Source organism: Gossypium hirsutum, chromosome D10, assembly GCF_007990345.1.
Source record: "Gossypium hirsutum isolate 1008001.06 chromosome D10, Gossypium_hirsutum_v2.1, whole genome shotgun sequence".
Lineage (NCBI taxonomy): Eukaryota > Viridiplantae > Streptophyta > Magnoliopsida > Malvales > Malvaceae > Gossypium > Gossypium hirsutum.
In genome coordinates, this window is record NC_053446.1 from 57,053,743 (window position 1) to 57,080,933 (window position 27,191).

General features: G+C 37.0%; 2 protein-coding genes across 2 annotated transcripts; one reads left to right on the forward strand and one right to left on the reverse strand.

Moving 5' to 3' along the window:
- Positions 1 to 931: 931 nt before the first annotated feature.
- On the reverse strand, positions 932 to 5,370 carry LOC107915162 (wall-associated receptor kinase 2). Its single transcript, XM_016844323.2, has 3 exons — positions 4,249 to 5,370; positions 3,941 to 4,126; positions 932 to 2,559 (listed from the first exon to the last, which is right to left on the reverse strand). Exons 1-3 carry the CDS (start codon positions 5,144 to 5,146, stop codon positions 1,334 to 1,336), a joined length of 2,310 nt encoding a protein of 769 aa, XP_016699812.2. The 5' UTR covers positions 5,147 to 5,370; the 3' UTR covers positions 932 to 1,333.
- A 1,712-nt stretch (positions 5,371 to 7,082) lies between these two features.
- LOC107915541 (uncharacterized) lies at positions 7,083 to 7,637 on the forward strand. Its single transcript, XM_016844688.1, has one exon. It carries the CDS (start codon positions 7,083 to 7,085, stop codon positions 7,635 to 7,637), a length of 555 nt encoding a protein of 184 aa, XP_016700177.1.
- Positions 7,638 to 27,191: the final 19,554 nt, after the last annotated feature.

Below are 27,191 nucleotides of genomic sequence, written 5' to 3' on the forward strand. Positions count from 1 at the left end.
TTTCATTATTTTTATTTGTTTTTAATATTTTCTTTATATTTTTTATTTTTAAAAATTATATACATCTTAAAATTATGTGTATATATTTCTTTATTTTTTATATAATTTTTATATTTTAACAATTTTTTAAAGTTTATATTTGAAAAAGAAAACATACCAGTTAGAGGTGATTATGGGTTTGGGTAAAAATATAGGCCCGAAATATGTGTTTGGGCAAAAAATGAGGCTCGTTTAGAAAATGGGCCGGGCCTCGGATAAAACTTTTTTGGCCCGGACTTGACCCGGCCCGACCCGAATTATATATTAAATATATATTTTATTTTTAATCAAATATACTTTCAATTTTAAAAATTCTTTAGAAGGTTTCAATTTTAATATAACCACTTTTTATTATATTTTCAATTTGTGTATTGTTTTAAGAATTGTTTTAGTCTCATTTTTTATTTGTTTTTTGTTTTAATATTTGTTTTAATATTTTTATTTAATGAAAAAGTTAAAAAAATTTATATGGGCCGGGCCAGGCCGGGCTCGGGTTAGCAATTTTCTTTAGGGCCAGGCTTGGACAAATTTTTAGACACATATTTCGGGCTGGGCCAGGCCCGATCTAAGAAAACGGACCTAAAATTTAGTCTGGGCCCGGCCCATGATCACCTCTAATGCCAGTTTTACAAAAAATACGCCACATTGTGTTCTTTTTCATTAGAATAATTCATTAGGTACTAAATTGGGATAAAACAAATTTTGCTATCAAAGTAAAAAAATGAGTATACTTCAATAACCAAATCATGAATTAAGTTTTTTTTGTAATAATTTCAGAAAATGATATTATCAAAATAAAGTCTCAATTTTTAGAAAAATCCAAAAATCAGCATTAGTAAGATGAAGATGAACAATCCAAAACATGCGCCTTACAACCAAAAATAGAAAAAGGAAGTGATTATGATAAGCAGGAAATTAGGGAAATTAGTCTGTCATAAATGGATCACAAAATGGCTTCATAAAACTCAATGAGAATGAGTTCATCTAACCAAACCGTCGAGTGATTAACCCTTTGTGCAATAAGGCATTCACATAGCATTTCATCTGAACCAAACATTTGTCATAGTTTATTCCGTAGCAGAACATAAACAGATTCACCATATTAAGCAGAAAAAAAAAAATTCTTCATCAATCTTAAAAAGCTGAATCTATTCTCAAGTACTACAATTACTGATCACCAAAGGAGGTGTGGGAGACAGTGCAGTTGTCAGTGACGGTGGTTTTTCTTGAACCTTCAATTTTCATGGAGAAATTATAGTCAGAGTCACCACCAGGACAGGAACAGAGTAGAGACCTAGAGATCTTGTAATGAGTTGGATTCCAACATAAGTGGATGAACATCTGATTTCGATGTAGATGTTATGCTGTAATTCGGATAATGCTCTGTTGAGAATGAAGTGAAATCCCAACTCTCAGTCGATTTTCTTACAACGACCTCAGCTTGTTTAAGCTGATTAATGGGGATGCAGTCACCTTGTCGAGTTCTAAGTCTCTCAAGTTCCATGGCCACTTCTTTCATTGTTGGTCTATATCTCCCATCTAAATTCAAGCATCTCTTCGCAATTTCTGCAACTGCTACTACTTCATCCTTTTGGTCGTCCTTGCCAATTTCAGCATCAACAATATCCAGCAGATGGTTTTCTTCCATCGACGACATAAAATACGAAACTAGGCCTCTCTTTTCTTGCGATCCAAACGTCGAGACTGCCTTTTTACCCGTTAAGAGCTCAACAATAACCACCCCGAAACTATAAACATCACTCTTTTCAGTAAATTGACTTGAGTAGAAATATTCAGGATCTAAGTACCCAAAAGTCCCAAGCACTTGAGTCGTCAAGTGAGTTTGATCAATGCTGATTGATCTAGATGTTCCGAAGTCAGATACTTTTGCTCGGAACTTTTCATCTAGTAGTATATTACTAGACTTGATATCTCGGTGATAAATGGGGATGGATGCAGATGAGTGCAAGTAAGAAATTGCACTCGCAACTTCCGCTGCAATGCGTAATCGTATATCCCACGACCTCGGGTACTCTTCATTTTGGTCATGAATGAGATGGGAAAGGGTTCCATTAGGGATGAACTCATAAACAAGGAGGGGCACTTCGGTCTCCAAGCAACAGCCTAATAGCTTGACAATATTTCTGTGATCAATTTGAGAAAGAATAAAGATCTCATTGATAAATTGTTCAAGATACCCTTCGTTTATGGTCTTGGACTTCTTTACTGCAACAATTCTCCCATCTGACAACATTCCTTTGTAAACCATGCCTTGGCCACCACAACCCAAGATCCTATTCTCATTAAATTGATCAGTAGCTATTTCCAACTTTTTGGAACTGAAGAGTTTAGCTTTATCCAAACCACCTTCATTTGAATACATCTTTTTCTGGAACAATAACCCACCATTTCTTTCAAAGAGTTTCTGTTTGAGTTTAATATACTTTCTTCTCTGCAATCTCTTATAAAACCACCATAACCCAGCAATTAGAAACAACAGCCCTATACTTAAGCCAATACCTACATGAGATCCAAATAAATTGGAACTTAAATGTTAGACCCTAAAATCATTAATCTTGCCATTTAAGCTACGATTTTGATATAAAATTTAGCTGGCCGGACATATCTCTTGCTATATGATAAATTTTGGATTTAAATTTTAATTATTATATAAATGCTAACGAAATGCTTATTATATAGAATAATTAGTTGAGATGCAATTTAATTTATATTAAATAAAAATATACAAAGTTTTCAAATTTATTATTAAATAGACTTCTAGCAAATCCATGATTGCATTGCATAGCCTTAAAGTAAATTAAAGGGCGAGATTCAAACAACAAAAGGTTTTTAAATTTGCATAACTTTTAAAACCTAAATTTAAATTTTGAAATCCTAATTTACAAATGTAATTATTTTTATTTGTAAAAAAAATAGAAATCAATAGTTAGTGAAGGAAATTATGTTTGAAAGTTTATAAATAAATTTTGAAACAAAAACAATTAGGAAGATGCTAATGTCTTCAAGAATATGGGATCTTTCAGAATTTGTATAACTTGGTTTTTTCATTCCCAAAGTTTTAAGATATCGTTCTAATATATATATATATATATATATATTACGAGTATATATTATAAAAGATAAAAGAATATATAATTTATTGTATTGATAAAAAAATTGAGTTTTGGATAAATATTTTTGTTTTAAGATTTAGACTTTTATTTTTTTTAAGTTATTATAGATCTAACACAATCAATCATTTCAAGCATGAAACTAAATAATTTATTTAAATCTAAGTAATTAATTTGTTAACTAGTTATTTCGATTGAGTCTTAACTTGATTGGTATAAATATTATTGCCAATACAGGAGTACGTGAGTTTGAATGTGTTGAAACACATTATCTAATTAAGTAACGATAATAAATAGTCCACACATTTACATAGGATGGGACTCAATAATAACGATCATTTATAACCACATTTTATTATAACAATCGTGTTTGTTGTAAAATTACTTTTTTATTTTTTCTTTTTATTCTTTGTAACAACTTTTGAGGTCAAAGTCTATCAAGACTTTTTACAGTATCTTGTAAAGTTTATTTTATTCCCTCTATTAAAAATTACTCCATACTAATCCTTATACAATAAAATTTTACTCAAATAATGACTGTTATAATTTATCATTAAATTACTATCAATTTAGATAAAATATATTATACCCAATTAATTTATTCATATGTAATCTTACCCAATCTGGAAAAAAAAACCTAACCTCTAAAAAGAAAATCATGTAGTAGTAAAAAAACTCACACTAAATATGGTATAATAGATATTAACTCTGGATTGAAAAGAAAAAGGGTCTTGTCTAAAATATAAAGAAAGTAATTGGCATTTACAAACCTAGTGTAACAACAAGAATGGGAAAACTCTCACGGTCCTGGAGCTTGAATATACGACGGCAACCTGTTCCATTTTTCCAGCCATCACCCACGAACCCTTCAGGGCATGAACAATTGTAGCTTCCAGGTGTATTATGACATGTTCCAAATTCATAGCAAGGCTTCTGTGTCTCACATTCATCAATATCTACAATTTTCAAACATTTTAAACTAAAATAATATATGTATATAATTTGGCACAAAGTTGAAGTACGGATAGATAATTTTATCGAAATGAATCTGCAATGGAGAAGAAGTTGAAACCTTTACCTCGGCAGCCGTATGAGAGGTAAGGATTACCCTGAAAACCAGGATTACACTTGCACAAATATCCAGGCCCATTTTCAGGATCTGTACAATCACTATTTTGCTTGCAAGCATAATTTTTTAGATCCATTTTAGCTTGTTCACAGGTTTGATTCCCGATTGTCCAATCAAGAATAACCGGGTAATTATTTTTGCCGAAATTTGTGTCCCAAAGATGTGATCGGTGGAAGTTATAGGCTCCATCTTCAACAAGAAAACCATAGCTGCAAGGATTGAACCTCAACACGTAGGAGTGATTCTGAGGGCTACTAAAATTGAAGAAGAACCCATTCAATCCTTTAGGGATAGCCGTCTGGCAGCAGCCAATGCCGGAGCAAGACCCATTTATCACATCGTCCACGTCACCACAAAATGTTAAACATCCGGTTGAAAAGTTTTTTGCTTTAAAAAATCCGTTTGAAGAGTCAGGTCCGGAGAAACCATTGATGTAGGCGATAGTGTCACAACCGATGGCCGTGAACTTGTTTCTGGTATGAGACAAGGTAAATTTCCTAAAGATGAACCCATCATCGGACTGTAGACTACGCCCTGACGAATTATAACAGTCATGACCCATGAAGAAATTATAAATAAAGCGCAAAGAGCCATCCAGAGAGATGTCGAGAACTTCTATATCAGAGGTCCGTAAGAATGCTTTTGGGGGGTTAAAAGAGGTGTTACAATTAATGGAGAAGTCGCTGCTGATGTAGCAACCACTGCGTGTACCAAAAGGGTATGGGATGCTTATGTTTCCGCAGTCGCTTTGACATCCAGGTTTTGCTTGGGCTGCTACTGAAGTTGTTATAAGTGTTACCATAACTACTAACACAGCAAGCTCCTTAAACGTACAACCAAACCCCATCACCCCTCTAGTTTTTTTTTTCCCACTCTCTGGGCTATGTAAATATAGAATATCTTATGGGAAGGAATAGCATGAACGCGTGGAGATTCAACGCCATTTTAATAGACAAGTTGTAGCGGAGACATGATTCATTATTACCTCTCCATTGCCTTTAAAAACTTTCCACTTTCTTTTTCGATTTAGAAAGTTTTCTTCATTTTCATAAAATAAGTTGTGTTTATGTTAAATAATTTCTTTCAGTACACTATTCTATTAATATTCATCCAATTATAAAAAATTATAAAATAATTATCTAATTATACAATTTTATCTTTTTAAATCACCTGTTGGATAACATTTATATATTGTATTAATTTAATTCTGATTCTAAAAAAATTAACTCTCAATATTTACTTTTTTTATGACCATTTCACTTTCACTTAAAAGATAAAAAAAACAAATTAGCAACTAAATTTAATCTCAATCTCAAAATCTTTCAAGCACGCATAGAAATCACATACCTTAAAGTATTGCTTCAACAAGAATGTCGTATGTCCAGATTATTTATTCTCTAATGGCAAGCTCTTACTAATAACGTGTTATAAAATAATAATACAATGAACACAAAAATAATAGATGAGAATATAGAGCGATTTCTATTGCCATTTTATTATTTTTCATCTTTATTACAAGTAGTATATTCCTATATAGATTCTAATATATAAATAAAAAAAATTTAAAAGATAATAAAAACTGGAGAGTTAAGGAAGATGAAATGTGAATAATTAATTATAATGAACTTAATAGCATTTATAACATGATATTTTGTATTTTCTTTTATAATTAAATGACAAAGTAAACTTAATAATAGTTAAATAATTAGTATTTTTCATAAACATTTTTCTTTTTAAAAAGCTACAATTCACCCCGAGAACACTGCAAATTTAAGTGCACTTAAATCTGACAAGTCTTCGTCGTTAGTGTATTTCTTTTTATTTTTCCTTTTTTCTTTTGCTTTTTTGCTTTATTATCTCATAATAATTAGAATCATCATTTTGTACATCAATAATTTGAATGTTTAAATAGTACAAATGATTGCTAAGCAAATACAAAATTATTAATTTCATGATTAGTTTTCTTAATCTATAAATTTATTTAAATTAAGAAATTGTTTTTGGAAAATGATTTTGAAAAATATGGTAATTTTTTTTTGAAAATTAACTTAAAAAATATTTTTGAAAAGTTTGATTTAAGATTTCATATTTATTATTATTGTCAAAAATCAATTTTAAAAAATAAAATATTCATTTTAACATTAAATTGCGAAGTAAAATTATACATTTAAGTGTTTATTTGATTGAGGAATTTTATTTTAAAAGAGGAGACATTAATTATTATATTTTAGTAATTTATTGCATATAAATTATTAAATTATAAACTTTTATTAATTAATTACATATAAATGATTGAACTACTAATTTCCTCTGATATATAAAAAAAGGATTAACAATATATGTTTATATTTTTTTAATGAATTAAATTAAATTTTTGTTATTTTTTAGTGCCCAAATCTCATTTTAGGGGATTATTTAAAGTTTAAAAATATTTATTGATCGATGTGATGGACGCTTCTTGCTGTGATGGTGCTGAGTTTGAGATTGGTACGGGGGACAATCTGATTCCTATAAAAGTTCGTTTCAGAGACAAATCAGATGATTCAGGTGGATCTATGCAAGTTGATCTACCATCCTTACCAAGAACATCATGGAAAGACATGCTATTAGGAAATTCCTCTCCTGTTATGGGGAATAGTCTAGTGGAGGATGAAAAGATTGATTTGTTGGAAGGGGATATTAAGAAATAAATTATTTTGAAATTGTTGGGTCGTAATATCCACTATTCAACTTTGTAGAACAAAATATTTAGCATTTGGAAGCCATCGTCGCCTTTTCAATAAATGAACATCGAGAACGAATATTTTCTGGCAAGTTTTCAAAACAAGACAATTAGTAAGAAAGTGCTTATTGGAGGCCCCTGGATCATCTTTGGACAATACCTAACAGTACAACTGTGGATAGTGGCCTTCAATCTCGTACAACCATATTCGAGCATTGTAATGACGTGGATCAGACTTCCAGGTTTGCCAGGATATATGTACAAGCGCAATATACTCAAGGAAATTGGAGGAACTATTGGGAAAGTTGCTAAGTTAGATCTAAATACTGACAGTAGAATACGAGGCCATTTCGCTCGATTGGCTGTGTACGTTAATCTGGACAAACCGTTGATTTCCCAAATCCAAATTAATGGTACCCTACAAAAGGTCAAGTATGAGTTTTTGCGCATAGTGTGCTTTGGTTGTGGTAAGTACAATCACTTGAAAGACGTCTGTCTGAACAGAGGTTCTAAAACCAGTGTCGAAAATAAAATGCAACCACTTGGACTGTCGTCAGTGGCCACATCGGTGATTTATGAAGGATCAGGGGAAGAGGGTGGTTCGTATGGGCCCTGAATGTTTGTAGGAAGAAAAACACGACGAAAATCAAGGGATATTAAAATGACTGGTAATGTGATTACGGCGAAGGAGGAAGGGTCTCATTTTAGGGCGCTAATCTCTCTAGATAATACAAGTGAATATTCTGTAGATAAAGATAAAGGCCCAGGTAAAAAAAGTAATAAAGGAAAGGAGATTCTTGGAATTAACTCCCAAGAGATGGTGGATAATTGTTGGTGTTAGAACAGAAATAAAACAAGTCTGACTTCACTCTTGTGCAGCAAGTTTCGATGCTTGTTGAGCAAACAACCAAATTTTAGATAAATTTGAGGAAGAAAAGCAATGAAAACTTGAGAAAAAATTGATGAACAATCTGATTTCATTCATAAAAAATGAATAATGGCATAATGCCAATACATAAACCAAGCACTAAGCTTGTCAAAAACAGTAAGCATTTACCTAATTGTTACCTAACACCACTAAACATTGAAACTTGAAGTAATTAACTTGTGCATACAAGCAAAGCTGCCTTAACAGCTCATATGTCTGCAAATTACATCAGTCATCTACCTAACGTAGTTCTAAATGAACTAAATTACCTTTCATTAACTAGAGATTACAAAATAAACAAGAGTTGGATTGATTGAGCTTGCTGAAGTAGCTTCTGCCATCCTCGATCTTCATGGTCTGCATGTTGGCTTGTGCTGCAGCATGCTGGCTCACTTCATCATGCAGCATGCTAGCCATCTTCATCACTCCTCCTTGGTTAGCATGCTGCTAACTCCTAGCTTCTTCCTTAAGTGTTCAAACTTAGTTGCACTAAGAGCCTTGGTCAAAATATCAGCAATTTGATCATCTGTCTTGCAATGAATTAGCTTAACTTCTAATGCTTCCTCCATTTCTCGAACAACATGGAGTTTGATGCTGAAATGCTTTGTTCTCCCATGGAACACTGGATTTTTGGCAATAGCAACAGCAGATTGATTGTCACAAAAAATCTCTATTGCTTCCTTTTGACTCACATTCAAATCACTCATGATTTTCCTTGGCCAAATGGCTTGGTTAACAGCACTTGCTGCTGCAACATACTCTGCTTCAGCAGTTGATTGAGCTACCAAGGTTTACTTCTTCGAGCTCCAACAGAACATGGCTGAACCAAGACTGAAAGCATATCCTGAGGTGCTTTTCATGTCATCTGATGAACCAGCCCAATCACTGTCAGTGTAGCCAATTAACTTTAGGCTTTCTTCTTTCCTATACATCAAGCCATAGCTCAATGTACCTTTGACATACCTGAGCACTCTCTTAGCAGCTTGAAAGTGCTTCTCATTGCAACAATGCAAGAACCTTGAAAGCAAACTCACAGCATACATGATGTCAGGCCTAGTGGTTGTTAAATATAACAAGCTACCAACCAGACTTCTATAGGTTGTTTCACTGACCCTTTCAAAATCACCTTGGCTCGATAGTTTCTTTCCAACAGCAACAGAAGTCTTTGTTGCTTTACTGTTTTGTATAGAGAACTTAGTTAATATTTTCAAAGCAAAGCTCTTCTGACTCAGAAATATCCCATTTTGTGCTTGAGACACCTCCATTCCAAGAAAATAGGACATCCTTCCTAAATCAGACATTTCAAACATCTCTTGCATTTTGGTCTTGAAATTGGCCAGCATTGCTCGATCTCCTCCTGTCACCAGCAGGTCATCAACATACAAGGACACAATGAGCTATGTTAGTGCCCATTCCTTCTTAACATACAGTGTTGGCTCACTCTTGCTTCGATCGAATCCCAAACCAATCAAATAGCCATCGATTCTGCTATACCAGGCCCTTGGAGCCTGTTTCAAGCCATACAAAGCTTTCTTCAGCTCGTACACCATCTGCTCCTTCCCAGCTATTTCAAACCCCTATGGTTGCTCAATATAGATGTCTTCTTCAAGAATTCTATTGAGAAAGGCTGACTTTACATCAAGCTGGTGAATTTTCCACTGCATTTGTGCAGCTAAGGCAATCAACAGCCTTATGGTGTCAAGTCTGGCCACTGGTGCAAAGGTCTCCAAGTAGTCCAGGCCATATTTCTGACTGAACCCTTTGACAACCAGCCTTGCTTTCAACTTGTTCAAGCTTCCATCAACATTTTTCTTGGCTTTATACACCCATTTCACTCCAATAACTTTCCTTTTGACTAGTCTATCAACCAATTCCCAGGTCTGATTCTTCTCAATCATGTTGATTTCCTCAGCCATTGCTTGCTTCCATCCTTCTTGAGCTTCAGCTTCTTCAAAGCTTCTTGGTTCAGCTGTAGCAACATGAGCCCTTTCATAAATCTCAGCCAATGGTCTAGTGCCCCTGATTGGTTCATCATCAATGTTCATTTCATAACCACTTTGGTCTGTTTCAGCTTGATCAGTTGCAAGTTCTTCAGAAACTGCCTCAGGTTGATTCCTTTTCCAGTTCCAGCATACCCTCTCATCAAACACAACATCCCTGCTAACTGATACTTTGTTTGTTGAAGGATCCAAGATCCTATACCCCTTCTTGACAGTGCTGTAGCCCACCAGAACACCAGGTCGAGCCCTTTCAGACAACTTGTCCCTTTTAACAGCAGGTACATGTGCATAACAAATGCATCCAAAAACCTTCAGATGAGCCAGTGATGGCTTGAATCCAAACCAGGCCTCAAATAGAGTTTTCTGGTCCAAAGCCTTGGTTGGAAGCCTATTTTGAATGTAGGTTGTAGTGTTAACTGCTTCTGCCCATAGAGCTTTAGGCAGATTCTTCTGAATCATCAGGCACCTGGCCATATCCATCAAGCTCCTGTTCTATCTTTCACTTACACCATTTTGCTAAGGTGTATAAGTGTTGGTAAGCTGATGTTTGATGCCTGCCTTATCACAGAAGGCTTGGAACTAAGCTGAGGTGTACTTAGTCCCATTATCAGACCTTATGGTCTTCAGCTTGCAGCCTGTTTCATTCTCAGTAGTAGTCTTGAACTTCCAGAACACAGAGGCCACTTCTGATTTCTGTTTTAAGAAGTAAATCTAACAATATCTCGAGAAATCATCAATGAATAGTATGAAATACCTGTTTCCACTTAGTAACTCAGTCTTCATGGGGCCACATACATCAGTGTGCACCAGTTGTAGTCTTTCAGAGGTTCTCCAAGCTTGATTTGAGGGAAATAGAAGTCTGACCTACTTGCCTAGCTGACATACTTCACATACTTCCTGGTTTTGAACTAAGCTTATGAAATTTTCAGCCAAGCCACTCCTGCACATGTGCTCCATTAACTTGAAGTTGGCATGACCAAGTCTTTGATGCCAAAGCTTGGACTCATCTGTTGTAGCTGCGTAGGCAGTGTCTGACCCTTTTGTCCAGTCAACCACAAAGCTTTTATTAGCCATAGGGACTGCCATCAGCTTGGATCCATTTGGATCACTGATTTGGCACTGATTGTCCTTGAACACCACAAAATACCTTTTCTCTAGCAATTGTGCTATGCTGAGTAGGTTCCTGTCAATTTCAGGCACCAAAAGCACATTTGAAATTACTTTGGCACCTGTAGAAGTGCATATCAGCACATCACCCTTGCCTTCAGCTTTTATAAAGTGGCCATTACCTATTTTGACTTTGGTTCTGCAGCTTCTGTCTAAAGACTTAAAGATTGCAGCATCAGGTGTCATGTGATTGGTGCATCCACTATCTAGGAGCCAACCAGATGAGAGCCTTTCCTATGCAGCTGAGCATGACACAACAAAGACTTGCTCCTCTTGGTCACTGTCTTCCTTGGCTACTCGAGCCTCAGCTTCATCTATTGAAACTGGTTCTGCCTTGGTTTGCCCTTGCTTTTGCAGACCCTTTCCACATATCCCTTCTTCTTGCAGTGTTGACATACAACATCTGGTCTAAACCAGCATTTTTCTTCTGGATGTCCAGGCCTCTTGCAATGCCTGCAAGGTTGGTCATTACTCCTTGCAACATCAGGCTTAGGCCTATTTTTCCAGGTCTTCTTGCCTTTGTAGGCAGTATTGGTCTTTACCTGAAAGGCACCTTCTTGATGCTCCTCCAATCTGCTAGCTCTTCTCTACTCTTGTGCATAGAGAGCATTGATGAGTTCTATCAAGGAAATGCTGGTCAAATCCCTTGAGTCTTTGAGAGATGAGATTTTTGCCTCATACCTCTCTGGTAAGGTTGAAATCACCTTCTCCACTATCCTTGCTTCACTGAACTGCTCACCAAGGAGCCTTATGTTGTTCACCACTGCCATAATCCTGTCAGAATACTGTTTGACAGTTTCTTCTTCCTTCATCTTCAATTTCTCAAAGTCTCTCCTCAAGTTCAATAGTTGTTGCTGCCTTGTCCTCTCTGTCCCTTGAAATTCCTCTTTCAACTTGTCCCAGGCCTGCTTTGGTGATTCACAGGCCATAATCCTTGTGAAGATCACATCAGACACTGAGTTTTGGATGCAAGACATGGCCTTGTGCCTATTGGTCCTCTCATCAGCATGCTGCCTGATTTGAGCCACTGTTGGATTGGCTCTGAGTGGCTCTGGTTCAACATCTAAGTCGACCACCTCCCATAAATCGAAGGCCTATAGATAGGTCTTCATTTTGACCACCCATATGTGGTAGCCTTCTCCATTGAAGACTTGAGGTGCAGCTGGTGAAAAACTTGATGAGGCCATAGGTTTGTATAACAGGTCCCTTAAGATTAAAGCTCTAGATACCAATTGTTGGTGTTAGAACAGAAATAAAATAAGTCTGACTTCACTCTTGTGCAGCAAGTCTCGATGCTTGTTGAGCAAACAACCAAATTTTAGATAAATTTAAGGAAGAAAAGCAATGAAAACTTGAGAAAAAATTGATGAACAATCTGATTTCATTCATAAAAAATGAATAATGGCATAATGCCAATACATAAACCAAGCACTAAGCTTGTCAAAAACAGTACGCATGTACCTAATTATTACCTAACACCACTAAACATTGAAACTTGAAGTAATTAACTTGTGCATACAAGCAAAGTTGCCTTAACAGCTCATATGTCTGCAAATTACATCAGTCATCTACCTAACATAGTTCTAAATTAACTAAATTACATTTCATTAACTAGAGATTACAAAATAAACAAGAGTTGGATTGATTGAGCTTGTTGAAGTAGCTTCTGCCATCCTCGATCTTCATGTTCTATATGTTGGCTTGTGCTGCAGCATGCTGGCTCACTTCATCATGCAGCATGCTAGCCATCTTCATCAATAATATGCTTGGTAAGTGGCTTTAGAGTACTTATCTCTTAAAAACCCTTCCAATAAAGAACATCAAAAACATGTAAAGTATTAGATTAATTCAGAATCTACAATATAGTCGAGTCCTCAAGTCAGTACAGAAATTCATAATAGAGTTACTTCTTTACCATAATACTCTATTGCCAAAAATAGAACTAGGAGAGAGATTAAACCTCTAAAGAAATATACCGAGGTTGATCTAGTAGCTTATTTTTTAAACGTGGCTAAAGATACAGATGCAACTTAAAAGCCATTTAATTATTCTAAGGCAGTTAGCTTTGAAGACTCAGAAAAGTGGATGCTTTCTATGCAAAAGGAGATCGAATCACTCCACAAAAATAGAATATGGGATCTTGTGAAACTTCTTAAAGGCAAAAAGGTTGTTCGTTGTAAATAAGTGTTTGAAAAGAAAGAAGAGACTCTAGGAGTTAAAGAACCTAGATATAAAGCACGGCTTGTTGCAAAGGGTTACAATCAAATTCTAGGAGTGGACTTCACAGATATGTTCTCCCCAGTTGTGAAGCATAGTTCGATTCGAGCTTTGCTTGGTATTGTGACCTTGCATGGTTTGGGGCTTGAGCAGTTAGATGTAAAAACTATATTTTTAAATGGATAACTTTAGAAGGATATTTACATGCAACAACCAAAGGGTTTTACAGTCTTAGAAAAAGAGGGCTATGTTTGCTTGTTGAAAAAGTCCCTTTACAATTTGAAACAGTTACTAAGATAGTGGTACAAGAGGTTTGATTCCTTTATTACTTCTCATGATTTCAAAAGAAATAATTTTGACAGTTTTGTTTACTTTAAGAAAAATAGTGATAGGTCTTTTGTGTATCTACTCCTTTATGTTGATGGCATGTTGATAGCAGCGAAAGATAAATGAGAGATAAGAAAGGTCAAAGCCCAACTAAGTGAAGAATTTGAGAAGAAAGATTTGGGACCAGCAAAGAAGATACTTGGTTTGGAGATTCTCAGAGATAAAAAAACAAGTAAATTATACCTAAGTCAGAAGGGGTACATTGAGAAAGTTTTTTATAGGTTCAATATGCAGAGTGCTAAACCTGTTAGTATCCGTTAGCAGCCCATTTCAGACTTTCATCGGCTTTGTCTCCACAATCATGTGATGAGATTGAGTACATGTCACATGTTCCATATTATAGTGCAGTGGGATCTCTCATGTATGCTATAGTTTGTACACGTCCAGATTTATCACATATAGTCAGTACAGTTAGCAGATACATGGCGAATACCGGGAAAGAACACTAGAAAGCAGTTCAGCAGATTTTAATATACTTACGAGGTACTACTGATGTTTGCTTACAGTTTGGAAGAACTAAAGATAGAGTCATTGGGTATGTTGTTGTTGATTTTTAATGGAGACGTTGATAGAAGAAGATCTGACACAGGTTATGTAACATCCCAAACCGGGCCTAGACGTTATGGTCAAATCTGGTAATGTTACAATAAGAGATTTTGAAAACAGTGCAAATTTATTGAAGCTCGGTAACCCATTTTGTTTATACATATTTTATTGAAAATGTTTTATTAACTAATTTATTTTTCCAAAACATAATTTACAGCAGAAGTCTTAAAACCGTTTTATATTAAAAATACAGTCCGTATTTTTAGAAAACCTTTATTTTCATAAAACCGTATTTTTAGACACGCATTACAATGAAACGTTAAAAACACATCCAAACCTAAAGTAAAAAACCAACAATCCAGAGAGTACCAAAAATTATAAACTCTCAAATAAAATCAGAATTATAAATAAAAAACCATAGATTATTAAATTTAAACAGTTCAAGAATAAGTGGTCACCGTTGTGCCTCCGTCGGACTGACCCGTCTAAATTTGTGGATTACTTAAACAGAATAAACAAACAGAAATGAGTTTTCGTAAACTCAGTGTGTAACCCAATAAAAATAGACATGCAAAACGTATAGAAGTCTCGTATACAGTCAGAAACAAATTTGGACTCATGTCCATTTCATATACGAATAACAGATATAAAAATATAGATCAGATATACAGAATCCTACCCTCATCATCTACACACCAACTACGACCATCCCATCACACCATGTGGGGTTATAAACACCCACCCATCCCTACACATCATATCGTGCCATTACGAAACATATCATATAAAATGCAATCAAGCTGCCAGAATATAGGCAATGTACACCGTACAAAACACTTCCTCCACATACACAAACCCCACCCCAATCATATATACAAAATCAAAATTATCATGCTTATATACATATATCAGATAAATCAAGCATATATAACATTATCATACTCAGAGCAAAACATCAGGCTATCAGATCATACAGTTTTAAGGTTTGGATAGCCCTTACCGACCCTATGATAGGCCCACAGCCGATCAGAATGACCCGTGCGACCTTGGGGAAATTTTCAAAAATATGCGCCCACATACCCGTGTGGCTTGCCCGTGTGGGCCCACACACCCAGATTAGCTTTGCCCCGTGTGGCCCACACCCCCAATTTGGTCTAGCCCGTGTGGCTTACACGACCACACCCATATCGTCACATGATCGTGTATTGCGCACGGCCATGCCCTTATCAACCACACGGCCGTGTCTTGCATACGGGCACCCACACAACCGGCCACACACCCGTGTGGCGCCAACAATAAGTAATTTCAACTTTCGCGAAAACTTCATTTTTCGCAATTTGGGAACACACCTAGTATGTTTCCGCAGCAAATGTAATCTCAAAACCACCAGAACCTATAACTGATTGATAAAACACCGCATTAGTCGCTTAAACCGATACCAAACCAAACTATCATGAAACAGACAATACTTTGAACCACAAAAACCCTTACCTTTGAATGAACAATGGTGATTTCGAACCACTACAGCACCGATTGGAAGCCCCTAGCCTTTTAATCTTTTCCTAAACACAAAACGAACCCCATTATTCAACGATTCGTTATCCCAAAATAGTTACCACACTTACCAGAAATGCACAAAGAGCACTGACGAACTGGAAAATCGAGATTATTTGATAGGATTTAGACAGAATTTTAGAAACAAGGAAAAGAAGGATTTTTCCCCAATCACAAAAAAAAAGTCAGAAAAGATTAGGGAAAATTTTGAAAAAAAAATCATAAATAGAAATAAAAAATCCATTTAAAATCCCTCTAATATCCTAACTCCCCACTAATTCACATCCAACTGCCCTAGAATCACAACTCCACCGAAACACTGACACAAAATCGAGCAAAAATAACATCCTCGCTAACGTTAGAATTCGAACACAGGATCTCCAGCGCAACAAACACTGTAACACACCGAACCCGAGACCGTCGCCGGAGTCGAACACGAGGTGTTAACAGACTTCAAACCACTTATTAAAATTTTTCCAGACAAGCTGTCAATCTGCATACTAGTCGCTTTAAAAATCATATCTTGAGCTCTGGAACTCAAAATCCAGTTCCGTGAATTTTCCCTGAAACTAGACTAATATTCTCATCTACATATTTTTTTCTAGAATTTTTGGTCGGGCCAATTAGTACAGTTTATTAGTCAAAGTCTCCCATGTTACTGGGGTCGACTACACTGACCTTTGCGCATTACAACCTGGATATCTCCCTGTACAGAACTTCGATACTGATGCCGTTTATTTCTATAGAAACTAGACTCAGAGAGGAATCTATACATATATGGTATGACTCCTAATTATCTCTGGTTAATTTATAATGAATTTCCAAAGTCGGAGCAGGGAATCCAGAAACAGTTCTGGCCCTGTCCCACGAGAACCTGATTATCTCTTAACATACTGTCCATATGATCTTTTCGTTACTTCTATATGAAAATAGACTCATCGAACTTCGATTACATAATTTATTCATCAATTAATTCCACTCCTACTATTTTTAGTGATTTTTCAATCTCATGTCACTGCTGCTGCCAGCATCTGTTACGAAAGCAACTATGCCCACTTCGTGTTTACTCCTTGATCTAACTAATAATTCATCATGCATATCACAAATTATGATCATGACTAACCATGCCAAAGGCTAATCATTGTCAAACTTCCCCCTACTACACTATTGCCGTATCATGAATTTTAACACCAAAATAATCAACCATGACGTATGGCATAAAAAGGTCGAATTATCAAGATTTGCGACCTAACGTTATGAATCCAAACCCAACCGAACATTTATGCCATTTTCGCATGGCTAAAAAATTACATACCAAAGTTCAAACACAACATAATAGCCTATACATGCCGAAATGTTCTCCTAAGCCGACTAAGAAGAAAGTACCAAAACTTGCTAGCCGGTGTGATGACTTCGATGACGGCCCGACCACGCAAAAAGAGACGAGTCCAAGAAACCTAGAATAGGTGACAAGGAAACACCGAGTGAGTTTATAACTCAGTAAGTCATAAGCAATACACTACCATCCATTAATAACATTATCACAAGAGGAAACAAAATGGAACGAGGCTAGTTACTCCATCCATACCGAACCATACCATAGTTCCTCCGACCTATCGGTTCAATCTCATACCAAATCATGCATTCACATTCCATATACTCATCAATAGAATATTCGAGGCATTTTCATAAATCATTTTATTTTCGTTACAATCATACAACTAAACGGCCTTTCACCCATTCCACGATAAATCTTATGTACGTGACTTCAAGTATATTTGTCACATAGGTTCAACTTACCAAGCTCAACTCCAAATATAAACATAGCACCTATTAGCCATGAACTCAAGATACTTACCCGATCCGCTGTCCATGATCGACTCAATAGTGTCGCACACTTAGTGTCCATAATGATTCAAGAATATATATTAAGTCCACACACTCAGTGCTATATAATCAACTCGCACACTTAGTGCTACATAATCAAACTCGCACACTTAGTGCTACATAGTCAACTCGCACACTTAGTGCTACATAGTCAAACTCGCACACTTAGTGCTACATAGTCAATTCGCACACTTAGTGCTGCACAATTTAAACCCGCACACTTAGCGCCAATCTCATGGTCATAAATGTTTATACCCGCACATTTAGTGCCGAGATCAACAACTCAATACATCTCACCTCTTTTCTTTTCATTCAACACTTTCATCATCACATACGTACATGCATATATATATATATTTATTCATTCCATTCAGCATCATTACATAAACGTTATGACCATTTGAATTAATACCAACTATATGCTTAATGACTTACTTTATGTTGGGTAAGACGGTTCCAACTCGGCTACTCGATGATCTTTTCTTTGCCTTTGCTTGATTCTCTCCCTTTGATGTCTTGATCTATAATAAACACATTTAGTAGTTTAATTTTCTTGCTGGATACTTATGTATAATTTAACGGTTTTCGCTCCATTTCACAATTATCCTTGTTCAAAATATCAAAACCTTAACCATATTCGATTAATGCTTCAAGGCCGAATGCATTATCGCTATTATGGTAACCTAGTCTTGAGTATTTTTTATTCTAATATACAACATCATGAATCAACTCAACCTTATAAGCCAATATTACTCCTTCAATCGGTTATCAAGAGTTAACAAAAATAGTATCACAAACATATACACCTATATGGCCGAATATACCAAATTAAATTTGACCTTACGTATGTGATTACCTATAGTTAATATACATCAAATTTCATACATTTAACCCTTAATTTCCACCACATAATAAGCATAAATCGGGTTTATGGATATACCATGGCCGATTCAATCTAATCACTTCCAAAATCATCAACCATTTTCAATGCATATAACATATATAAACATGAATAAGTTTCATATAATCTCTTAACACATTTACTTCTTCCATCAACAACCTTTTGTTTCTTTATCCATCAAAACTTAAAGGAAATAATCAAATTCCTTCTTTAATAGCCATAGGTGAATGGTCCATCCATCCATCAAAGTTTTTTTTTTTAAAAAAAATTTAGCATGGTCTAAGTAAGAACCATGATAATTAACCTAAAACAAGCTAAAATTTCACAACTTTAACACAATATACTAACCTTATTAAACATTCAAATGGCCGAAAGTTCTTTGCCCCTATTCCTTCCTTCAATTCGGCCAAGAAGACAAGAATGAAGCCCCCTTTTTTTTTTCATCACATTTTCATTCTTTTCTTTTATTTATTAAATCCCATAACCCAATATCAATTTCAACAAATATTTTGCCCATCATCAACCCACCTTGGCCGGCCACTATAAGGAAAATTGGGCAATTTGACATGCAAGTCCACCTTTGTGTTGACATGCACTAATAAGCCCCTTTAAAATTAACCTATCATTTTTCACCATGTCTCATGTTGATCCCTATTTAATAATTCCTCATGCAATTGGCAAAATTAAGGCATGAAACTTCCACATATGCATGTACACACATAATAAACATAGAATATAACAATTAATTATCTTCATAACTCGGTTTTGTGGTCCCGAAACCACTTCCCGACTAGGGTAAATTTTGGGCTGTTACAACTCTCCCCCACTTAAGAAATTTTCGTCCCCGAAAATCTTACCGGTAAATAGGTTTGGGTATCGTTCTTTCATCGAGCTCTCGGTTTCCCAAGTAGCTTCCTCGATCCCATGTTTGAGCCATAACACCTTCACTAACGGAACCCTTTTGTTTCACAACTCCTTCACTTCACGAGCTAGGATACGTATCGGTTCTTCTTCATAACTCATATCTGCTTGAATTTCAACCTCTGATGGGCTAATTATATGCGATGGATCAGATCGATAGCGTCGAAGCATCGAAACATGAAAGATGTCGTGAATCTTTTCAAGCTCAGGGGGCAAAATCAATCTATACGCAACCGGACCAACTCGTTCGAAGATCTCGTACGGCCCAATGAATCTCGGGCTCAACTTGCCCTTACGGCAAACCTGAGTACCTTTTTCCAAGGCGAAACTTTAAGGAACACTTTATCTCCCACCTGATATTCAATGTCCTTTCGTTTCAAGTCCGCATACGATTTCTGACGATTTGTGGCTGCCTTCAGACTTTCACGGATTACCTTTACTTTCTGTTCGGCATCTTTAATCAAATCAACTCCGAAAATTTTACTTTCACCGAGCTCGGTCCAAAACAATGGTGTACGGCATTTACGACCGTACAAAGCCTCGTAAGGTGCCATCTTAATACTTGATTGAAAACTATTGTTGTAAGCGAATTCAATCAAAGGTACATACCGTTCCCATGAACCACTAAACTCAATGATGCAGCATCTCAGCATATCCTCGAGTATCTGAATTATCCGCTCGGATTGACAATCGGTTTGGGGATGAAAAGCGGTGCTAAAATGCAGCTTGGTACCCAAAGCTTCTTGCAATTTCTTCCAAAATCGCGAGGTGAATCTCAGATCTCTATCCGACACGATAGAAATAGGTACTCCATGTAATCTCACAATCTGAGAAACATACAATTCGGCTAGTTTATCCAATGAAAAATCCGTACGCACGGGGATAAAGTGAGCCGACTTAGTCAGTCTATCAACAACAACCCAAATCGCATCCTTCTTACTTGTTGACAATGGTAGTCCGGACACAAGGTCCATTGTGACTCGATCCCATTTCCACTCGGGTATCATGATCGGCTGAAGTAATCCTGAAGGCACTTGATGTTCCGCTTTCACTTGTTGACATATTAAACACCTTAAAACAAATTCAGAAATGTCTCGTTTCATGCCCGGCCACCAAAATTGACGTTTCAGATCGTTGTACATTTTAGTACTACCCGGGTGGATAGACATTCGGCCACTATGAGCCTCATTCAAAATCATCGAAATAAGTTTCGAATTCCTTGGAACACACAAACGACTTCTGAACCTCAAACAATCATCATCATCCATTTGAAACTCCGATTCCTTGTTCGGAACACACTCAGCCCGTTTTGCAACCAATTCATCATCAACTTTCTGGGCTTCACGAATTTGATGAATCAATAATGGTTTGGCTTTTAATTCACCTACTAACACATTGTCGGGTAGAACAGACAAGTGCACATTCATCGCTCGTAAAGCCAACAATGATTTCTGGCTTAAGGCGTCCGCAACCACATTAGCCTTTCCCGGGTGGTAATCAATGACAAGCTCGTAATCTTTCAACAACTCAAGCCAACGTCTTTGTCGCAGATTTAAGTCTCTTTGAGTCATCAAATATTTGAGACTTTTGTGATCCGAAAATACATGGCACTTTTCGCCAAACAAGTAATGTCACCATATTTTCAAATCGAATACGATGGCGGCTAGTTCGAGATCATGGGTGGGATAATTTCTCTCGTGTGGCTTCAATTGTCTCGACGCATAGGCCACAACTCGACCTTCTTGCATCAATACGCAACCCAACCCGAGTAGGGATGCGTCACTATAAATGACAAACTCTTTGCCTGATTCGGGTTGCACTAAAATTGAAGCTTCAGTCAAATGAGTTTTCAGTTGATCGAAGCCTTTCTGACATTTCTCCGTCCATTCAAACTTAGCATCCTTTTGAAGTAGCTTCGTCATTGGTGTGGCTATCATCGAGAAACCTTTGACAAATCGTCGGTAATGACCGGCGAGTCCCAAAAAGCTCCGAACCTCAGTAATATTTCTCGGAGGTTTCCAGTTAAGTATGGCTGAGATTTTGTTCGGGTCAACTCGAATACCCGATGCGGAATACCACATGACCCAAGAAGCTAACCTCTCTTAACCAGAACTCACACTTACTGAACTTAGCATATAACTTCTTATCCCGCAAAACTTGCAACACTAATCTCAAGTGTTCAGCATGTTCGATCTCATCTCTTGAATAGACCAAGATGTCATCAATGAACACAACTACGAACCGATCCAAATATGGTCTGAAGATCCGATTCATCAAATCCATAAATACTGCAGAGGCATTAGTGAGCCCAAACGGCATCACTAAGAACTCGTAGTGACCGTACCTCGTTCTGAAAGCAGTTTTGGGTATGTCCGAATCTCGAATTCGCAACTGATAATAGCCCGATCTCAAATCTATTTTTGAGAACACTGAGGCTCCCTTCAGTTGGTCGAACAAATCATCGATGCGCGGCAACGGATATTTGTTCTTTATCGTCACTTTATTCAGTTGACGATAGTCAATGCACAACCTCATGGTTCCGTCCTTCTTTTTCACGAACAATACTGGTGCACCCCAAGGTGAGAAACTTGGTCGAGCGAAACCTCTATCCGTCAATTCTTGCAACTGAGCTTTCAACTCTTTTAACTCGGTTAGTACCATACGATACGGAGCTATCGAAATTGGCGTAGTTCCAGGTACAAGCTCAATACCAAACTCTATCTCCCGAACAGGTGGCAAACCCGGTAACTCTTCAGGAAAAACATCCGGGTATTCACAAACCACTGGCATAGATTCGGGTTTCTTTTCTAACTCTTTGTCATCAAGTACATACGCAAGGTATGCTTCGCACCCTTTTCTCACATATTTCTGGGCTAACATTGCTGATATTACAGCTGGCAACCCCCTTAAGTCCGCAGACTCAACTCGGATTATCTCGTTATTTGCGCACCTCAAATCAATAGTCTTGCTTTTGCAATTCACAACCGCATCATGCGCGGTCAACCAATCCAAACCAAGAATAACATCAAATTCGTCAAACGGCAAAAGCATCAAATTGGCCGGAAAATAGGATTCTCGGATTATTAGAGGGCATCTCTTACACACTTTATCAACAAATACGCATTGACCCAAAGGGTTTGACACTCGAATTACGAACTCAGTAGACTCAACAGGTAGAGTCTTACTGGATGCTAAGGTTTCACACACATATGAATGAGTAGAGCCAGGGTCAATCAATGCAATCACATTAGTATCAAAGAGAGTGAAGGTACCAGTGATGACGTCAAGGGAGGATGCCTCCTCTCGTGCGCGAATGGCATATGCTCTAGCAGGAGTACGGTTCTCGGCTCGAACAGCCGTATAAGAGGCCCCTCTCTGACTACCACCCCTACCTCCCAAAATTCTCGGTGGTCTACCTCTAGTTGTCACTCCACTAGGTCTTGCACCTTGAATATTATTCTTCTCATCAAGCTCCGTGCAATCTCTAATGAAGTGGTCCTTCAAACCGCATCCGTAACAGGCCCTGTTAGTAGACTTACCCCAACATTCACCTAGGTGTCGTCTTCCGCATTGGGGACATTCAGGTTTCTCTAGACGATTATTGCCCACACTAGCTACCGAAGTAGCTCGGGAGCCCGTCGATGGTTTTGCTCTGATGGAAATTCCCGCAGTCGTCCTCGACTTATTAGTGTCCTCCTTGAACTTCTTTACAGCTGAGAACGGAGCTTTACCCGTCGACCTTTTACGATAGTCTCTAGCTTCAAATTCAGCCTTCTTCTTCTCCTTTCCAAGTTCTTCCGCCTTGCAGGCTCGTTCGACTAGTGTTACGAATTCTTTTATTTCCAAAATACCCATTAGTAGCTTTAAATCTTCATTCAATCCTTCTTCGAATCTTTTGCACATAGCAACCTCATCAGCTACACACTCCCGGGCATACCTACTAAGTCTTACGAATTCATGTTCGTATTCAGATACTGTCATACGGCCTTGCTTGAGTTCTAAGAATTCCTTACGCTTTTGATCAATGAACCGTTGGCTAATATATTTCTTTCGAAATTCCGTCTGAAAGAAGTCCCAAGTTACTCGTTCGTTCGGGACTATGGAAATCAAGGTCCTCCACCAATAGTAGGCTGAGTCTCGCAACAAAGATACAGCACACTTTAGACATTCATCAAGTGTGCATGACAGTTCATCGAACACCCGAATGGTGTTATCAAGCCAGAACTCGGCCCTTTCGGCATCATCAGTAACTATGGCCTTGAACTCCTCAACCCCGCGCTTCCTCATCAAGTCTACAGGTGGCTTACTCAGCCTCACAGGATCAGTGACTGATGGCATTACGGGCTCTTGGGGTGGATTATTCAAATTCGGGAATTGTTGAACAGCCGGATTGGTTCGGGCATATTGCGCGACCCACTCATTCATCATGGTAAAGAAGGCTTGTTTAGCCCCCTCACCTTGATTATTCGCAGATGACTGAGGTTCAACAGGCGGTGTCCCTTGTGCAGGAGCAGCCGCTACACTTTCAACGTCATCCGCTAAGATTCTTTCTACACCGGGGTCCATTTACTAATCAAAACAAACACATTTTAACCGTCAGAAGTCATCACACATTTAAACATTAACATTAAGGCATGTATAGCTAGACTCATACGCGCTATGGTAGTCCTAGAACCGACTAAACCATAGCTCTGATACCAATCAAATGTAACACCCCGAACCCGAGACCGTCGCCGGAGTCGAACACGAGGTGTTAACAGACTTCAAACCACTTATTAAAATTTTTCCAGACAAGCTGTCAATCTGCGTACTAGTCGCTTTAAAAATCATATCTTGAGCTCTGGAACTCAAAATCCAGTTCCGTGAATTTTCCCTGAAACTAAACTCATATTCCCATCTACATATTTTTTTCTAGAATTTTTTGTCGGGCCAATTAGTACAGTTTATTAGTCAAAGTCTCCCATGTTACTGGGGTCGACTACACTGACCTTTGCGCATTACAACCTGGATATCTCCCTGTACAGAACTTCCATACTGATTCCGTTTGTTTCTATAGAAACTAGACTCAGAGAGAAATCTATACATATATGGTATGACTCCTAATTATCTCTGGTTAATTTATAATGAATTTCCAAAGTCGGAGCAGGGAATCCAGAAACCGTTCTGGCCCTGTCCTACGAGAACCTGATTATCTCTTAACATACTGTCCATATGATCTTTTCGTTACTTCTATATGAAAATAGACTCATCGAACTTCGATTACATAATTTATTCATCAATTAATTCCACTCCTACTATTTTTAGTGATTTTTCAATCTCATGTCACTGCTGCTGCCAGCATCTGTTACGAAAGCAACTATGCCCACTTCGTGTTTACTCCTTGATCTAACTAATAATTCATCATGCATATCACAAATTATGATCATGACTAACCATGCCAAAGGCTAATCATTGTCAAACTTCCCCCTACTACACTATTGCCATATCATGAATTTTAACACCAAAATAATCAACCATGACGTATGGCATAAAAAGGTCGAATTATCAAGATTTGCGACCTAACGTTATGAATCCAAACCCAACCGAACATTTATGCCATTTTCGCATGGCTAAAAGATTACATACCAAAGTTCAAACACAACATAATAGCCTATACATGCCGAAATGTTCTCCTAAGCCGACTAAGAAGAAAGTACCAAAACTTGCTAGCCGGTGTGATGACTTCGATGACGGCCCGACCACGCAAAAAGAGACGAGTCCAAGAAACCTAGAATAGGTGACAAGGAAACACCGAGTGAGTTTATAACTCAGTAAGTCATAAGCAATACACTACCATCCATTAATAACATTATCACAAGAGGAAACAAAATGGAACGAGGCTAGTTACTCCATCCATACCGAACCATACCATAGTTCCTCCGACCTATCGGTTCAATTTCATACCAAATCATGCATTCACATTCCATATACTCATCAATAGAATATTCGAGGCATTTTCATAAATCATTTTATTTTCGTTACAATCATACAACTAAACGGCCTTTCACCCATTCCACGATAAATCTTATGTACGTGACTTCAAGTATATTTGTCACATAGGTTCAACTTACCAAGCTCAACTCCAAATATAAACATAGCACCTATTAGCCATGAACTCAAGATACTTACCCGATCCGCTGTCCGTGATCGACTCAATAGTGTCGCACACTTAGTGTCCATAATGATTCAAGAATATATATTAATTCCGCACACTCAGTGCTATATAATCAACTCGCACACTTAGTGCTACATAATCAAACTCGCACACTTAGTGCTACATAGTCAACTCGCACACTTAGTGCTACATAGTCAAACTCGCACACTTAGTGCTACATAGTCAATTCGCACACTTAGTGCTGCACAATTTAAACCCGCACACTTAGCGCCAATCTCATGGTCATAAATGTTTATACCCGCACATTTAGTGCCGAGATCAACAACTCAATACATCTCACCTCTTTTCTTTTCATTCAACACTTTCATCGTCACATACGTACATGCATATATATATTTATTCATTCCATTCAGCATCATTACATAAACGTTATGACCATTTGAATTAATACCAACTATATGCTTAATGACTTACTTTATGTTGGGTAAGACGGTTCCAACCCGACTACTCGATGATCTTTTCTTTGCCTTTGCTTGATTCTCTCCCTTTGATGTCTTGATCTATAATAAACACATTTAGTAGTTTAATTTTCTTGCTGGATACTTATGTATAATTTAACGGTTTTCGCTCCATTTCACAATTATCCTTGTTCAAAATATCAAAACCTTAACCATATTCGATTAATGCTTCAAGGCCGAATGCATTATCGCTATTATGGTAACCTAGTCTTGAGTATTTTTTATTCTAATATACAACATCATGAATCAACTCAACCTTATAAGCCAATATTACTCCTTCAATCGGTTATCAAGAGTTAACAAAAATAGTATCACAAACATATACACCTATATGGCCGAATATACCAAATTAAATTTGACCTTACGTATGTGATTACCTATAGTTAATATACATCAAATTTCATACATTTAACCCTTAATTTCCACCACATAACAAGCATAAATCGGGTTTATGGATATACCATGGCCGATTCAATCTAATCACTTCCAAAATCATCAACCATTTTCAATGCATATAACATATATAAACATGAATAAGTTTCATATAATCTCTTAACACATTTACTTCTTCCATCAACAACCTTTTGTTTCTTTATCCATCAAAACTTAAAGGAAATAATCAAATTCCTTCTTTAATAGCCATAGGTGAATGGTCCATCCATCCATCAAAGTTTTTTTTTTTTTTAAAATTTAGCATGGTCTAAGTAAGAACCATGATAATTAACCTAAAACAAGCTAAAATTTCACAACTTTAACACAATATACTAACCTTATTAAACATTCAAATGGCCGAAAGTTCTTTGCCCCTATTCCTTCCTTCAATTCGGCCAAGAAGACAAGAATGAAGCCCCCTTTTTTTTTTCATCACATTTTCATTCTTTTCTTTTATTTATTAAATCCCATAACCCAATATCAATTTCAACAAATATTTTGCCCATCATCAACCCACCTTGGCCGGCCACTATAAGGAAAATTGGGCAATTTGACATG